The sequence below is a fragment of the Sinocyclocheilus rhinocerous genome, unplaced genomic scaffold (genome assembly GCF_001515625.1).
Source record: "Sinocyclocheilus rhinocerous isolate Xijiao unplaced genomic scaffold, SAMN03320098_v1.1 scaffold178, whole genome shotgun sequence".
Classification (NCBI taxonomy): domain Eukaryota; kingdom Metazoa; phylum Chordata; class Actinopteri; order Cypriniformes; family Cyprinidae; genus Sinocyclocheilus; species Sinocyclocheilus rhinocerous.
Window position 1 is genome coordinate 486242 of NW_015653463.1, and position 18303 is coordinate 504544.

The 18303-nt window shown below is 36.8% G+C and overlaps 2 protein-coding genes across 3 annotated transcripts in view; one reads left to right on the forward strand and one right to left on the reverse strand.

Moving 5' to 3' along the window:
* Positions 1–7921, reverse strand: part of LOC107715859 (probable ATP-dependent RNA helicase DDX4) — a 24094-nt gene extending 16173 nt beyond the window's left edge. The window contains exons 1-6 of one of the 2 annotated variants that reach the window (XM_016522075.1): positions 7844–7921; positions 7320–7397; positions 6468–6498; positions 4524–4571; positions 3903–3935; positions 492–545 (exon numbers count right to left, since the gene is read on the reverse strand). In XM_016522075.1, coding sequence (XP_016377561.1) covers positions 492–545; positions 3903–3935; positions 4524–4571; positions 6468–6498; positions 7320–7343 — 190 coding nt within the window. In that variant the 5' untranslated portion in view covers positions 7344–7397; positions 7844–7921. The remainder of the gene's footprint in view (positions 1–491; positions 546–3902; positions 3936–4523; positions 4572–6467; positions 6499–7319; positions 7398–7843) is intronic. The other variant, XM_016522076.1, reaches the window with a different exon arrangement.
* A 5315-nt stretch (positions 7922–13236) lies between these two features.
* Positions 13237–18303, forward strand: part of ppip5k2 (diphosphoinositol pentakisphosphate kinase 2) — a 48993-nt gene continuing 43926 nt past the window's right edge. Inside the window, exon 1 of the mRNA XM_016522048.1 lies at positions 13237–13550. The gene's annotated coding sequence lies outside the window, so the exon portion shown is untranslated. The remainder of the gene's footprint in view (positions 13551–18303) is intronic.

An 18303-nucleotide genomic window follows, 5' to 3' on the forward strand; every position in this document is an offset into this window, starting at 1 on the left:
AAGCTATTTAAAAGCGAAGGAAAGGGAGGAAAAGAGGGAACGCGCCCGCCCCCGCGGTGATACCGGTATTACCGGTGTTGTCACACGTCGATTAACCGGTGGGAAAATTTCCTCACCGTCACAACCCTAGTCCACATCCACAAGTTAATACAACTTCACTACAAATTTGTAATAATTTATAAACTACAGCACTCTTGAGTCCTTGTTTCTGATTGACTGAAGCAGCTATCCCACCCACCCCCGAAAAAAAACTGCACATTTTGTATGTCTCTCTAATCAAACACACCTGATTCAATATTTAGGCTCATTGGCAAAGACTACAAGAATTGAAACGGGCATCTCAGCAAAGGAGACATTCAAATTGCGCAGTGTAGGGGCTCCATGAACAGGGATGAGAAACACTGCTCTTAGGTGTTGATGAAACGCTGTCTGTGTGAACGCTCTGATGTAGTTATGCTTTATCATTATTTAATAAAAGTTCACCTACTCACCTCTGCCCCTGAATCCATCACCAGCAGTTGTCTTCCATGAGCTGCCATCAGCATCTACAAACACAAAGACACACTTTAGATCTGATTTAGAGCTTACATTAGCTTTCAGGAATCAGTTTCAAATTAGGGATGGGCGATATCTTATTGTTTGCGATATACCGGTAAAGATTCTCCCCACGATAAGAATTAGTCTTCCCGCGATAACGATAAAGCCTAGTTGTTGACATTTGTGTGCGACCGTGCAGGGCGACATGGCGGAAGGCGGACGTGAAATTGAGGAGGAATATATCGCTAAACGAGGAGCTTACAGTCTGGAACTGGTTTGGATAGGGCTGTACAGTGCAACAAAAATCGGTCTGAGCCTTGAATAAATGTACTACAGTAGCAGTTTTGCATGTGTACGAGCATTTACAAACCTGTTGTCCAACAAAGATTTCATTTATTGACATGCTTTTTCTCCAAATTAACTTCATAACATCAGTCGAGTGTTTGAAATAACTTTGATCAGACGTGGTTTCATATCACAGAATGAGGCAGAAACCATACCGTTTTATAATATTATATACAGTGATAAAGGCTGTCGATTAGCATTGCATTATAAATATACCTCATCCTTAGAAAAATACCCAAGATTGCTTGAAGAACACAGAAAAACCATATATTGTCACAATTGTATATTTATTGTCTTCAAGTTTCCTCAGTTAAAATGTCTCTATCTGCGTTTTATTCAGCTACAGCGATAATTGGATACCTTTGTCCATATTAGGGATTTCCTGAAGCATCATCAGTGCAATTACTTCTGCAATGCATATGTGGAGTTTCTGCGCAACGGTGCCCTCTGGTTTCCGGTATGAATTAAATAGTCATTACGTGTGTACTCAGTAAAGCTCACATCACCAGGGTAAAAATAGGAAAGATAATACTTCTCTAAACAAACAGGATTTTTTTTACATTTTTGTCTCTTAGTGGATACATAAGTGGATTCCCTGAATTAACGTCATTGATATTATCACAATAAATACCAGAAATTATCGTGATATATTTTTAAGCCCATATCGCTCATCTCTATTCCAAATCACAATAGAATCTGATATATACAATTTTAAACTTTCATTAATAACGAGAGTAAAAATAGGAAAGATAATACTTCTCTAAACAAACAGGATTTTTTAAACATTTTTGTCTCTTAGTGGATACATAAGTGGATTCCCTGAATTAATGTCATTGATATTATCACAATAAATACCAGAAATTATCGTGATATATTTTTAAGCCCATATCGCTCATCTCTATTCCAAATCACAATAGAATCTGATATATACAATTTTAAACTTTCATTAATAACGAGAATTGCTTAAGTAATTATTGCTTCTAATAAACTTGACAACCAAAACAGGGTTCCAGACCACTGACTCCCAAAAACATAATTAGGAGCCAAAAGATTGACAAATTACAGAATTGCTCAGTGGTTTAGAAGAGCTTTGTTTCAATGAGCTGTATTTAGTATTAATTAGATTGAATTTGATACTCATTCTAAGTGATATTGATTATATTTGCATTCAGATACCAGAAATACCAGGAGATGGGCCGTTACATGAGGACAGCTGGACAGGACCGGAGAAGGGCAACAACCCAGCAGCAGGACCAGTATCTACACACTACGCTTGATTCATTTTGAGATTGGTATCGGCCGATAATCACATGTTATGACTCGATCGGTACTCACTACACTTGGCCGATCTCACGAACCGATCACAATTTGATGACGTCAACCCGTGACGACGTACATGATGTGTGGGGACATAAATGATTTGGTGCCGCGGTCATGTCATCGCCAGTGTGGAAATGCTATGACATTTCGAGAAACAACGAAAAATTTGCTATTTGTATGTTTTGCATGATGATATGATGAATGGATGGTTCATTTTTAACAGCATATTCAGTGATGTTAGAGCTGATCTGCACCTCACTGCACACGTCTGCAGCGCATTACGGCTCCACGAGAACCGGAGCTGATCGCGGCCGCTCTAGTCAGTGCTTGTGTTTATACCGACCAGCCGCAGCACTTTTCTGAAGCGGCTCTCCGCACTGCTTGGCTAAAAATAGTCTTTTGTGAGTTGTCACAGCGTGGAGGATGGAACAAAACCTCGTCGGAGCCTTAAGGGATAACGGTAACATAATACACTGACCGTGGGCTGCTTTTAAATGAACATTTATAAAACAAAGTATCTTCTTTGGCCATATTAGCCTACTCAATAGCATTAACACAGGCTTTACTTCTTTCAAACTTTATCTGGAATGTCACGGTTTCTGTCACTGCAACTTCCCGTTCAGGCAAGCAAACGCACACACACACACAAATGAAATCGTCTGCCTGATGAAAAAATGTATTTATAATAAAATTTAAAAAAATGTACTTTATATTTGCATCATTTGATTCATTTTATCCACCCCGCAAATAATCAGAAGCATTTTTTTATTACCCGACCTGTGGATTATCCGCAGCACCCATGGATATACCTGTGATCGAACTGTTTTGTTCTTTCAGTACTTTAATTGTTTATTTATTTTTTCCTCTTCAATCTTATATTGGACAGTATTAAAAGGGTCATATGACGTTGCTAATAAGAACATTATTTTGTGTATTTGGTGTAATGAAATGTGTTTATGCGGTTTAAGGTTCAAAAAGCACATTACTTTCCACATACTGTACATTATTGTTTCTCCTCTATGCCCCGCCTTTCTGAAACGTGTCGATTTTTACAAAGTTCATCTGTCTGAAAAGCGAGGTGTGCTGTGATTGGCCAGCTATCCAGTGCGTTATGATTGTTTGCAACTTTACAGATCTTCTTTATGCACCAAGAGCTTGTAACACTCCAAAGAGAAAGGAAAAATTAAAATAGCATCATATGACCCCTTTAAGTTACATCAGACATCTCAATTTTAGGAGATTAAATGTTTATTTTGTCCTCCACAGTTTACTATTGGATAATGTTTAAATAAACCTTGTGGGTTGCATCAGACTGCTCCATTTTGTTTGTATTTATTTTTGTCTTATATTAAGTATCCTGATATACATAATGTTATGCATAAACCCCATTTTAAAGGCATATTAAAATGTTCACTGTATAAGGAATAATTTTTGTGATTATTTATATAACATTATTACATATGTTATATAAAGCTTGAAGAATCAGAATCGGCATCGGCTGATCACCATGACAAGAAATCTGTAATCGGTATCGGCTGCAAAAATCCTGATCAGAGCATCCCTACTAGTACATTTTAAAAGCATTTTTGTTGCATTTGTGACAATTTTAGTTGTCTTCTGGAGCCTTGCAACACAGAAATTCCCTTCAGGATTCCAGAACAAATTCATAGAAACAGCCCTAGATAAAAATGGAAACAAACCTTCATTGTTTGCCTTCCCGTTTCCTGTACTTCCTACAAACAAAAAGCATTTTGTGAATGGTTACTCACACACAATTTACACAGCGCAAATAAACAGTTGCCACTCCTCTACTGAATGATTAACCACGTTCTGTACACATCCTTCAGTAATTTACAGAAGTGCAACATGCATTTTGTTACTGGATTTACTCTAGGTAGTGGAATTTAGAGACAGAATCTGCATGTGTTAGGACTGAATTAAGAGGAGAATAAAGCAGGCTGTCTAAAAGCAGCAGCTTAATGAGCATAAAACAAAGTTAGCATCTAATATTTCTAGTTCATAGCTGCAAAAACAACAAATGCTATAGAAGGGGTCTCCAATCCTGCTGCTGGAAAGCTAGTGTCCTGCAGATTTCATCTCCAACCTCAATCAAACACATGTGAACCAGCTAGTCAAGGCATTCAGGATTACTTGATAACTACAGGCAGTGTGTTGTAGCAGGGTTGGAAATGAAGTCTGCAGGACAGTAAGGTTTGCTGTGCTATAGGCATTGCTGTCTATGTCAGCCAATGACGGTGTATTTGCTTTTGTCTGAAAAAAGGAGTTACAAATGACTGCATGTACAAAACGGGAGAGTGAACCTGTATAGAAGCTCTTGAATCCTCCATCTGCACCTCTAGAGCTCAGACCTGCAAGTAAAACACAATAGTGCATTTGAAATTTAAGTGTACATTCAAGTCCTCTAAATATGCAGATATTTTGAAAAATTAATATTCAAGCAGGGATTGTGCGCTCAAAAAAAAAAAAAAAGAAGTAAGAGCCGATGAGTGCTCAGGTGCATAGAACAAAAAACGTACAAGTCAACCAGGTAGCCAAAGTTGTCTGCACACTGGAAAAATGCAATCAAACCAAAAAAAGGTCCATCAAAAATATCTTTTATTTTTCACATGCAAAAGTGCAAAAATGACAAAAGTGCACTGCAGAAAGCATGGGCTGAAACATCTGCTCTTTGGTCTGTTTTTAAGACACCTTGCACTTTTGTCACTTTTTAACTTTTGAAAAAGTAATATTACATTAGTGAGACAGTTATATACACTGAACAAAATTATAAACGCAACACTTTTGTTTTTGCCCCCATTTTTCATGAGCTGAACTCAAAGATCTAAGACTTTTTTAGATAGCCGGTTGGGCAGGGCAGTGATACATTTTGGTAGCCTGACTGGAAAACACAATAGCCCCGGGACGTCAGGCTAGCGATTTTGCGAGCCCTGAACAAGTATTAGATCACACAGCAACGTGTAAAAATAATCATCAGGCCGTTGGCACCCTCTGCAGGCCTTTGTTGTAATGCGTAATGTACATTAGCTCTATTGTTTATAATACATTATGTATTTTAACAGTTTTGTTCAATAAAACCATATGATTTCTTGCTTTTGATACTTTATTTGAACTAATTATTATTGCCTCATTGCTATTATATATGTATTTTAAGTCATTTTAAAGGCTATTGTTCACTTACATCTATTTTTTACCACACAAAAAAATTAATTATAATTATAGGGCCCCATGAAATCTGTTTTATTTTCAAATTCAGTTTTCAATTTTCATTTTTCTTTAGTCTGTTTTAATGGTTAAATAAAATTTTATTAATCAAAAAGCCGGTCTAATTAATTGAGTTTTACAGTTTTATCTTTACCAAATTCTGTTTTCCATTATTTTTTGTGGGTGTATTATTGACATGTCAAAGTCTAGACCCTGAATATAAGACGACCGCGTTTTTTCAGATGTATTTCCAAGAAAAAAAACATCGTCTTATATTCGGGACAATACGGTAATCTAAATTAAAATAGTCGTTAGTGGCAGCCCTAATGTGCTGTGAGTTTAGCGCGAGTTTGGGAACGCAACAGCCACCAGTTATGTTTTATTTTCACATTTGCGTACTTTCTAACATTTTGACAGGCAGACGATCACAGCATTTCACTAGATTTGTATTGAGACGCGTTTTTGTAAGCCTGTTTTCGCTGAAGCTGGAATTTTCCAGCAAAATAAAAGCTCTACTGCAGTTTGTCAACATAAAAGCTTAAAAGTGCAGTATTAAATGTTGACAGCTAGCGGTTTAAAGGAGTACTGCAGTCCAAATTCAAAACATCTTTCAAGTGTAGAAATTAGGAGGAAAGTATTGCAATTTCTCTACTGTACTGTAAAGCCAAAAAATATATATTATGAAATTTATTGTACAGTACAATTGTTTTACAATATATGGCTATTACGGTCATAAGAATAATATAAAATTGTTATTAGTATTATTATAATTATATTCTGATTTGTTTGGCTTCCTAAAACACCAGTGTGAATGTAATCTAAACTGAGACACAACTACAACTAATAAGAGCATTGAGTTCCCTTTAAAGTTCAGACACAAGTCAATTCATTGAATATTTTCTTAGTTAAGTTTTTTTTCTTAGTTAAGAACATGGGTTGGAGCTCTTAATTTTGAACTCTCAAAGTGAATTAGATAGAAGAATTTAACATTATATGTATGTGTGTGTGTGTGTGTATATATATATATATATATATAATCTTACCAAAACCTGAACTGCAGGATACAACAGGGCCCTGTAAAAGGATGAACAAATTAAGTTAATAACATTACTCATTCATATCTAATGATATTCTATTTGGTTTAGTTCCTACAGTTCAAACTAGTAAAGTAGTGGTTCTGGAGCAGATCCAGTACACATTTTGGATGTCTCCCGTTATCTGACATCCATTTTAGGTTCTGAAGTCTGTACTAAGAAATGAATCAGGTTCTATTTCTATCAACGCTTACAAAATGTACCTGTTGGTACCTACAACACTGCACATCTGGCAAAAACCCCAAGTCACAGGAGTTTGTGAACCGATATAACCATAAGCTGTATAAAAACACGGACGTAGTGTCCGTGACGTCACCCTTAGGGTTCCGAAGATAGTTTTTGAAGCTCAAAGTGGGCGGAGGCGGCCGTTGCCATCTTGGCAGCGCGTCAAGATGATGGGCAAAGAGGCGGGAGATGGTTGCTGAAACCACGCCCACCTAGCTCGATGGTGGTGACAGCAGCGGCAATCCACCTGTCACTCAAGTGGCCACGCCCTTAATTATGCAGAACTTTAAGGCTTAATATAATTTAAACGGATTAGTTATAAAAAAATCGGGAGGTTGCCGCTCGGATATAACGCATCTATACCTCGTCGCTTTGGATAAAAGCGCCTACCAAATACAAACCGCACAAACTTATGCCAAATTCACTAATTAACTCACACTTCTCACAAACAATATACATGTCGAAACAAAAAAATAACAGCGACTAATGTTCCCAATACTGTTGAAGCATAAAATAACATCTGTCGGTTTGAACAGTGACTTTCAAAGCATGAGGAAGAGTGTGCTCGGCCTTTACCTGATCTTCCTCCCAGTCATCCATGATGAGCAGCTTCAGCTGAGACGATCACGACCGTCAATTAAATATCTTCAAGAGCTGTGCCACAAAACAACACAACGCCGACAGTGAAAATCATGTCCCACATCAGAATAATTCACTCATCTGTTAACTTTGTGGATTTAAATTCAATTTTAATCGGTCATTATAGTTTCTGCACGAGGTTAAACCGCTTTCAACGACAACCTCATTTAAAACGCCGTGATATCTAAGTTAACAAAGGCAGCAGATAACGTCGTTTCTGTTATTATAGTAATATAGATCTATTTAAATGCGAATAATTAAACCAAGATAAGGATTAACACCAAAAACGGCTAACGTTCATTGGGCCGCGGCAGTAACGTAAATGGCATCTTAGCAATGATCACCTAAATATTTGACGCTAACGAGTAAACTTCCTCTTTAATCGTGTCTTTCATTCGCATTACTAAAGACCGACTAATTAAATCATATTAGTATAGCTTATAAAGATAAAAAAAGCATACGTTAAGCAGAAGTTGATGGCGGGAGACACGTGAAGAAACCGCTAGCGAGAAAAACCTGACGCAATTATTCAGCGTGTGGGCGGGAAAATCGGTGTGATGTCCGATTCGCGCTTTTGAACTGATTCTTTTTAATGAATCAGACAAACGATTCACAAATCTATTGGTCTGAATCGACAGGGCGAATTACTGAAGTCATGACTCTTTCTCGGTCATGTCTAAATCAAAACGAGTGAATGAGTGAACCGGTCCCATAAGCACACGTGGTGTTTAATGAGGATTAACTAGGGTAGAAAAAATGTATAAGAAATTAAGGAAATGCATATTTTTTAAGATAAATGTATTATGTTGTTGTTATTGTCACCTGTCCAGATGTTTGATACATTGTTTTTTTTTGGGGATTGGTTCTCAAGTGGTTTTTTGTGGTTCATAATTTACACAATTTATATAATAAGTGAGTACACCATGAATCCATTTTCCAAACTGTGTTTTTGGCTTGTCCTGAATCACTACGGTACACCTATAATAAGTTTTTATATTCGGACTATTTTAGACTGGTTCTGGAAGGAACCGCTGCGGAGTAGCCCGGTACCTGCGTGACTCATCATAGACAAGAACAGAGAGAAGTAGTTCCGGCTTCTTCTGCAAGACGCACACCCGCCAGAGCGCAAAAAGTTAGGACTGCAGCTTTAAAGGAATAGCTCACCCAAAATGAAAATTTGCTGACAATTGCCTTCACCATTTATTTAAAAATGAGTGAGTAAACAGCTCCCAAGAGCACTTGTGGTGTTTAATGAGGATTTTGTGTATTAAAATACACACTAGGATAGAAAAAAGGTATTACAAATTAAGGAAATGCATTTTTTTTAAAGAGCAATTGATTATGTTGTTGTTGTCACCTGTCCAGATGTTTGGTCACCAGTAGATCCTATGAAGTGAAAAGCTGTGTGTTTGTAAAAATGTTAAGGCTTTTTATTAAGGCTTTTTAACTTTAAACTGTCACTTCTGGCCAAAAACACCAATCCATAATCCATAATAACTCTTCCTCCAGTGAAAATATCCATCCCCAGTCGAGATCTCACACCGATCCACCAACATATTTGTTTAAAACAGTTTGCACTTGATATGTGCATATTAACTCTCACTATTCAGATTAAATGACTTTTTCACAGGAGAAAGCAATGTTATGGAGAGGAGAGGACTTGTATTTTAGCCAACAACAACGGTTTGAAATTAAAAACATCTTGATGGATTTTGATGATGGATCACTTCACAAGATGTTAATTGATGAACTAGAGTCATGTGGATCACTTGTGGAGCTTTTATCAGATATTTGAATTACTCAACTACATCTTGGATGGCCTAAGGGTGAATACATTTTCATAAAATAATCAGTAAGACGACTAAGTTGTCAAACATTTGTGCAGATAAAGCAAGCAAATTGTATCCTATACTATTTGTCAAAAAGGTGGTTTATGACTTGATTCGTGACCCTATGTCACTCTGACTGACACACCACCTTTTCTGAATCATGGCTCTACACCTCTCCGGCTGACAGACAGTTTTATGGTATTGTTGTCACGGTCCTGTCACTCCTGTGAGTTTCTTTCTAGTGTTCGGTCACAGAATCGTGACACTCCTATGTTTTTGGGTCTGAGCACATGGTAGGGTGAATTCCTGGCCATGTGCTCTTCTCTGCTGTGCTATTGTTGTGCTGTGAGGGTAGTTGTTGTCATTATTTTTATTTTTGGAGTTTCAGTAAAACCCGTCTAATCCTGCACTCGAGTCCTCGACTGTCCCTGGCTTGCACCCACACCTGTGACAGTTGTTCTTTTGTCCTCTGTGTACTGACATCCCAGTGTTTGCTAAATAAGGTTTAGGATACGGTGGTTAAACACTGAAGACATGTGTTGTGACTCTCCAAACACTCCTTATACCCCTAGAAGAGTGATGTGCGTTTCACCAACAAGAAGTCCTGTTTAATAAACATAGGATTCGTTTGCAAAGTTTTTGCATGAAGATGCAAGATTTAGCAAAACATGAATTTTTCAGTGTCTGCTAATCAGGTAGGGGGAAATGTGTTTGATAGGTGGATTGTGAAACTTTATGCTGTGGATCTTGAAGAATATTTTACACTAGAGGAGCCTGTCTGTTTTCCCCTCCAAAGACTGCCATTAATTCTGTTATATTTGGAGAGGTTTGAATGACTTTGGTGACGAACCATGACATGATGTTTTTGTTTCAGTGCAGAGATGTTTGCACACTTCATGATATTTCTAAAGTATTCTGGAAAACTAGGTCGGTCTTTCTGGGATGGTACTCAAATTCAGGTCATACTTAGAATGGAGAAGTTATTATGTGAGTATAGGAGAGCATAAGTCTACGTGGATGACCATGAATCAAAACTCATCTGTGCATTTATTGAATGAGCAGTGCTACGTCCGAACTGATTGCACTGTATTTTATGTATTATCATTGTCTATTTTTAACTGTTTTAAATTCATTTTAAATCAATTTTTAAATCATTAAAAAAGTTTTTAAATTCCTTGTTTTATTGTTGAGATTATTTTTTTATGATTATTTTATTTCCTTTGTAATGTAAAGCACTTTGAATTACCATTGTGTATGAAATGTGCTATATAATTGCATTGCCTTGCCTATTCACAAGATGTTTAGTTCATTCAAGAACGGGTACGGCAATCACATGGGGCAAAATGCAGGCAACAGTTTGTCTTTAGATCAGAAATTTCCCATGTCTGCACAATTCCTCTAACAGCTGGACTGTCTGGAGAAGGGGAAAAAACTGTTTGTGTTAAAAAATTATTTGTGTTAAATTGTGATATAACACAAAGAATTTTTGTGTTAAAGAGTGTGAATAATATTTATATTTATATTAAGTTCATGTATACTAAGTAATATATTATATTAAGTAAATGTATATGTGATCTGGTATTCTTAAGGGAGAAGTGCTGATACCTCGTTATAGAGTAAATGTGACACAGAATTTCAGTTAATTAAATAAAATCATTTACAAGTGATAACTGACCATTACACCTACACCTAACACCTACAGCTGACTCAGCCACACTAATGAAATCAAATCAAATCACTGTCTCATATTATCTCACCAAATGATGCTTAAACTAAAAAAAAAAGCATTATTTATTTGCTTATTATAAACCAGTTTTCCTTTATTTCTTTCATACAGTATAGCATGTGTACAAAAGTAGTTTGAAGTATTTATCTGTTGAAATCATCATTATCATCTGTTTGACATCCTTATGGTAATTAGTGGTCCCTTTAATTGGGCACCTGGCCCTTGACTTTTGTTAAATCATTTCCCTATGACGAAATCTCAAAACGTTCTTCTCAAGCAGAAAGTTAGTCGGGTGAGTTTAATCTAAACTCTGCGAGGGCCAGCATGCTACAATATTGTTTACAATATTTCATGCTCCTGATTATGCACATTTTTAGAGTCAATACTGAACTTTCATTATCAGTTCCGTTTCATTACAGTTCATCAACTGTAACAACTGTAATGATTATGCTTTTAGTTATTTTTCTTTGTCGTCATGTTTTTGTTCTGCAAAGTACACTCTTTTAAAAATCTTTTAAGAACCTTGAAACATTTTGATATATTTCTACTGTATATGTACAACCCCTATTCCAGAGAAGCTGGGACGCTTTGTAAAATGCAATAAAATCAAGAATCTGTTCATTCTCTTTAACTTTTATTTAATTGACAAAAGTACAAAGAAAAGATTTCCAAAGTTTTCACTGACCAACGTAAATGTATTTTGTAAATATGAACAAATTTTGATTTTGATGGCTGCAACACACTCCAAAAAAGTTGGGAAAGTGGCGTGTTTAACACTGTGTCACCTCAACCTTCCTTTTAATTACAATGTTTCATTGTTTGGGAATTGAGGATACTAATTGTTAAAGTTTTGCAAGCAACATTTTTGCCCAGTGGGAAGACTTCAGAAGCTCAGCAGTCTGAGCTGATGAACAAATCACAGATTCTTGATTTTATTGCATTTTACAAAATGTCCCAACTTCTCTGGGATTGGGGTTGTAAAACATTTTGCATGTAAGGTGGATCACTTTACGTATTTGTCAGTCGTCAGTTATGTTTTGTGAACATTAAGAAAACTACACAAGACAAAACAGTTCCATTCTACTGATGCTTATTTGATTTAATTCTTTGTGTCAGACCTGGAGTGTGAACAGTGTGTGAACACTTGAACACAGGAGAAACGAGTGAAGCCAAAGCATACAGTCCAGGGAAATATTTATTTAAAAAAATAGTCTTTTAATAAGGAAAATAGTATACATTTTGATTGGGTTAACTATGTGCATATGTGTTCTTAGTCCACAATCTTAACTGAGTTGTAGCGGTCTCATTTAGTGCTGCATGACCGCTGGCCTACATACACTCACCCAAGCAATATCATCTTGGTCAACCACCTTATTCTTGCAATTTCGCAAAGACTGACAGCAGAAGGTCTGGACTCAGTAGCGTTCACTGGCCAGGGGCCACCTGTCTGACCGACACGTAAAGCATCTAATGACAGTTTGTTTAGCGTCATGTTTAGGGTGTGAACATGTCAAGTCGATGTCTCTACAATAACAAACTGGCGTGTAACCAATAAATCATTGATTCAAGAGCGTCGTCTTCAGTCATTAAGACTCTATGCCGTGAACTTCACATACTTTTGAAATCCAGTGTTTAGTTTATTCTAATAAGCAATCATTGGTGTAAAAACGTTGTAAACACAATGGCTTTCTTCTTCAGTGAGGGCTTTGGCGGCATGACAGGTTCGTTCACAGAAATCCTGTAGAACTCAACCAATCAGATGACGACTTTCAAAAAAATATCTTAGTGTGTGTTCCAAAGATGAACGAAGGTCATACGGGTTTGGAACGACATGAGGGTGAGAATTTTCATTTTTGGGTGAAATAATCCCTTTAAGTCCTGTGTTTTCTTCTGTTCATGGTCAAGTCTTGTTATGTCTGTTCAGTTCCTGTTTCCAGTTTTGAGTTTGTGTAAATAAAACTAATTTGCTGCCCTTAGATCCTCACCTCATCCTTATTTGCAACTGTTTTGTGACAGAGAGAGGACATTTTTTATTTTTTGAATCTGTAACTCACCAGAGGATTTTTTTTGACAGGCTATGCACTTCTTTATGACACAAAGAAATACAGTATATTTGAAACTTCTTCAGGTTGCACAATGTAGAAAATAAATGTTTGAAAGATAGTACTAACCTGAATATGACCCTTTTTATTTGGTGTTTTTAATCTGACGCTTACCAGAGTTTTATTTGACCTTAAAAGCAGCCACCGACTGCGAAACAGCTTCCCCGTGGCCCCGCCCTCGCGGTGACGTCACCCCTGACGTCACGCTGCTTTGACTGGCGTTTTTGTATTTTTAAAGCCTGAACTTGAGTACAGTACATTCGTGCAGCAGTCATACAGATAGGTGTGATACATCCTTGGTGGAGAATCGCAGAGGCCTGCAGAGGATCAGAATGAGGTCATTTGTGTCTGTGCCCGTTAGCTGAAGGAGGATGATGATGATGATGTTTGCTGCTGGTGTTTTTAGCGTGTATGCTAATGTTAGCTCTCCTCATTCAGTATTTCTGTGTGTGTGAACAGCTAACATAGCAGCCCGCAGCTTTCGACTTCACTTCCGTCTCTTTTAGAGCAGGTAAGAACATAATGTCTTTGCTGTTTATCAGCTCTAGCATCAGGCATTGTGTTTGTAGTTTGTGCAGGAAGAGTCATTAGCTGCTAAAAGTGAGACATCAAACTGCACATGACTGACCTCCTGCCTGGACTTTTCCTGCATTACTAATGCATTTGAACCGATAATCATACTGTATTGCATATACATATGCTGTCAGTCAAATAGCACTGGCTTTTAAATTACTGTGTTGATTTCACTTTGATCAAGCAGATATCTAATTTAACAAAGTGAATCAAAGAAATGTACAAAACAATTTCGAAGCAGTCTAATGAAACTTCTATGATATTCGTTCTTTTATAATGAATTCAAGCCAGTTATGGTGTTTATCTGACTTTGGTGCTGTTATTTGATGCTTGTGTTATTTGTTTAGTGGTGTGTGAGGAATAAGGCGTCAGTTCCTTTTGTCTGTTGTGTATGTGATGTGATGTGTTATTGTGTTGTGTTGTGTATGTGATGTGTGTGTGTATGTGATGTGTGTTGTGTATGTGATGTGTGTGTGTATGTGATGTGTGTTGTGTTGTGTGTGGGTGTGTATGTGATGTGATGTGTGTGTATGTGATGTGTGTTGTGTTGTGTATGTGATGTGTGTATGTGATGTGTGTTGTGTATGTGTGTGTATGTGTGTGTATGTGATGTGTGTTGTGTTGTGTATGTGTGTGTATGTGATGTGTGTGTGTATGTGATGTGTGTTGTGTTGTGTTGTGTATGTGATGTGTGTTGTGTTGTGTGTTGTGTATGTGATGTGTGTATGTGATGTGTATGTATGTGATGTGTGTTGTGTTGTGTATGTTATGTGATATGTGTTGTGTTGTGTATGTATGTGTATGTGATGTGTGTTGTGTATGTGATATGTGTTGTGTTGTGTATGTGATGTGTGTGTGTATGTGATGTGTGTTGTGTATGTGATGGGTTTGTGTATATGTGTGTTTGTGATGTGTTGTGTGTGTGTATGTGATGTGTTGTTGTGTATGCATGTGTGTGTATGTGATGTGTGTGTATGTGATGTGTGTTGTGTTGTGTATGTGTGTGTATGTGATATGTGTTGTGTATGTGATGTGTGTTGTGTTGTGTATGTGATGTGTGTATGTGATGTGTGGTGTGTTGTTTGTGATGTGTGTTGTGTTGTGTATGTACAGTCATGGCCAAAAGTTTTGGCAGTGATACATTTTGTGTTTTGCAAAGTTTGCTACTTCAGTATTTGTACATTATTTTTCCACATGTTTCTATGGTATACTGAAAAACAATGATAAGCATATCATAAGTTTTAAAGGCTTTTATTGGCAAAAAAATATAATGAGTCAATATTTACAGTGTTGACCCTTGTTCTTAATAACCTCTGTCTGCAATTGGCTCTGGCATGCTGGATATTAGCTTCTGGGCCAAATCCTGACTGATGGCGATCCATTCTTGCCTTATTAGTTCTCGGAGTTGATCACAATGTGTGAGCTTCTGCTTGTCCACTCGCCTGTTGAGGACTGACCACAGGTTCTCTATGGGATTGAGATCTGGGGATTTGCACCAGTCTTCTGCTGTCCAATCCTTGTACTTCCTGCAGAATCTCAGTCTGTCCTTGAAGTTTTTCTTGGAGAGAAGTGGCTTCTTTGCTGCCCTTCTTGACAACAGGCCGTTGTCCAAAAGTCTTGGCCTCACTGTGCGTGCAGATGCTCTCACACCAACCTTTGGTTCTTTCAGGTGCAATATTCTTTGTAGCAATTTCCTTGCATGTGAGGCCATTTTGATGCAAAGCGATGATGGCTGCTGATGTGTTGTGTGTGTATGTGATGTGTTGTTGTGTAGATGTGTGTATGTGTGTGTGTGTGTATGTGATGTGTTGTTGTGTAGATGTGTGTGTGTAACATCTTCACGAGAATCGTCTGTTACGCGAAACTTTCTCTGTTTTTTGTGAGAGGATTTGTTGTTAAAATGCTGTCTTTATATTCTCTCGTCATTCTGTTTTCTTCAGGTGAGTAACTATGTGGATGTTATGCCTTGAATATTAATATTCCGGTAGAAAGGTGTGTTTGCGAGTCTGTAGGGGGGCGTAAAGGAATCATTTGCCACTGACTGAATCAAATGTGTGAGATTTGAAGATTCGGTTTGAATGAAGATGTTGATCAGGTAATTCTCAGTCATGCACTGACCATCTCTGTTGTTGTGTAGATGTGTGGTGTGTGTGTGTTGTGTGTGTGTATGTGTGTGTGTATGTGATGTGTTGTTTGTGATGTGTAGTATGTGTGTGTATGTGATGTGTATGTGATGTGTTGTTTGTGATGTGTTGTGTGTGTGTGTGTGTGTTGTGTATGTGATGTGTTGTTTGTGATGTGTTGTGTGTATGTGATGTGGTGTTTGTGTTGTGTGTGTGTGTGTGTGTATGTGATGTGTAGTGGTATGTGATGTGTTGTGTAGTGGTATGTTGTGTGTGTGTGTGTGTGTTGTGTGTTGTCAGTAACAGATGTCCTTGGATTATGGCAGTGCTCTGTTTATGTTCTCAGATAACTGACAGGGTTTTCAGCATTTCCTTTGGGTAGTTAACAAATCGCATGGAGGTGATTCATTAATTAACATATATGCATTTATTTACTTATCTTTTGTTCAACAACGTTTTGTATGTTTTGTTTTATTTATGTAAGAGTCAGTCCATCTCAAGTGGTCCAAAAATTGTAAATTTGATTGCTTGATCTTTTTTCATTTCCCTAATTTTTTAAGCGATTATCTGTGTTGGTATTGCAAAGCAACATCTCTGCACTGTAAAAAATGACCGTGAATTTAACGGTAAAAGACTGTAAAAATGCTACAGTAAAAACCTGTTAAATGGTTAACGGTAAATTCCCCTACTATATACGGTGAAAAACTGTATTGGACATTACATGTATTGGACATTAATTTTACGGTAGTATACCGTTTTTGGAAGTGGAAAATACCGTATAATTTACAGTGAATAACCGTAAATTGACATTCCCAGAATTCCCTGCGTTACATTTCAAATTTGATGTTTTTTTGTTGAAATAACTATGTTTCTTTTTAGTTTTTTCTTATCAGTTTTGTATATTAGGGTTGTGTGTTACACCTAATGTTGTTAAATTAATGTTTATTGCATTATTTCAGTTTCATGTGTGTTACCATGATGGTGTTTGGTGTTTGTGTGAATGACACTGTGCACCTTCTATATATGTTATTATTTAAAAGCTGCTTGTGATAGGCTTTGGTTCATTGTGTGACTTTCTCATCACCACCTGCATTTGGTGGTTATCAGTGTATTACAAAGGTACAAAACAGATTTCAGTACTTCAATAGGTTGGTATATTAACATTATATCAGTTAATGAAATTACGGTATTTAACTGTAAATTTAAGTTAAAACCGTAAAACCTAAAACGTTGCTACCGTATTTTTTACGGTAAAATTCCGGCAACCACAGCTGCCAGTTTTTTACCGTAAATTCTACGGAATTTTTTTTACAGTGTGTATATTACTTGGTTTAATGACATTGTGTCATGGCCCACACAATAAACGTTGGTTATACACAGTGTTGGGAAGTGACTAGTTACATGTAACGGAATTACATAATTTAATTTCAAAATAAATGTAATTGTAATTAGTTACAGTTACTGAGAAAAAATGTGTAATAAATTAAAGTTACTTATGAAAATGTTAACGATTACAAAGGGGGTTACATCTGAATATTTTACATGTACACCCACATACAGATTTAATTGATTTCTTTCATCAATTGCATTGACTGCTCTAAAATATGAGACACCGATATTTCAGAAGTTTAGGACACATGCTTATTCGATAACTGTTTTATTTCCTATTTGGGTTATAACTATGTCAATAGTTATTCTATGTCTTAACTATGCAAAGATTTGATTTCAAAAACAGCATCATAGCTATTAAATTGTATCTTGTTATGATTTTAAATCTGCATTTAACCTCAGAATGATCTCTAGTAAGTCTGATTTTGTGTTGGCTGTGCTTTAAAATAACTTAGTAACTTGTAATCACATTTCCAAATGAACCTTCCCAACACTGGTTATAGGCTACTGATGTTTATGGAAAACTTTGTCTCATTCCACCCTCACCGTGTTGTTCCAAACCTGTATGATTTTCTTTCTTCTGTGGAACACAAAAGATATTTTGAAGAATGTTAAAACCAAACCATTGTCTTCCACTTAATGGAGAAAAAACACTGAGACATTTCTCAGAATGTCTTCTTTTGTGCTTGAATAGATAAAGCTTTCCCCTGGTTTCTACTAGCCTTAGCTCTGTAACCAGCAGAATCTCACTCTGATTTTTTACAGCACAATGTTAGCATAGAGGACTCATGTTTGTGCTCCCCACCAGAGATAATCAACCTTGTAAGTCAGGGGAATTAGAAAAAACCCTGCACTTGTCCATGAAAAAAAAAAAAAGAGTACTCTCAAACTGAAAATGTTCTGCACGTGTGCAATGCTTAGCCTACCTATAAACCACCTTAAAAATATTTAGGAAAATTGAACCCTTCCCATAATAAAGTGACTCTAAGTGGAACTTAAAGCGATGTTGATCATTGCATTTTGTTTGGGTGCTGGAAAGAAGGTCAAATATTTGCCTTATCTTATTGAGTGCATGTTGTACTGTTCACAAACATCAGTGTTTATCTTTGGAGAAGTGCCATCTCTGTTGAAAATGAGCACATAGCATGAAGTAACCCAGTTCTGTCTTTTATATATATA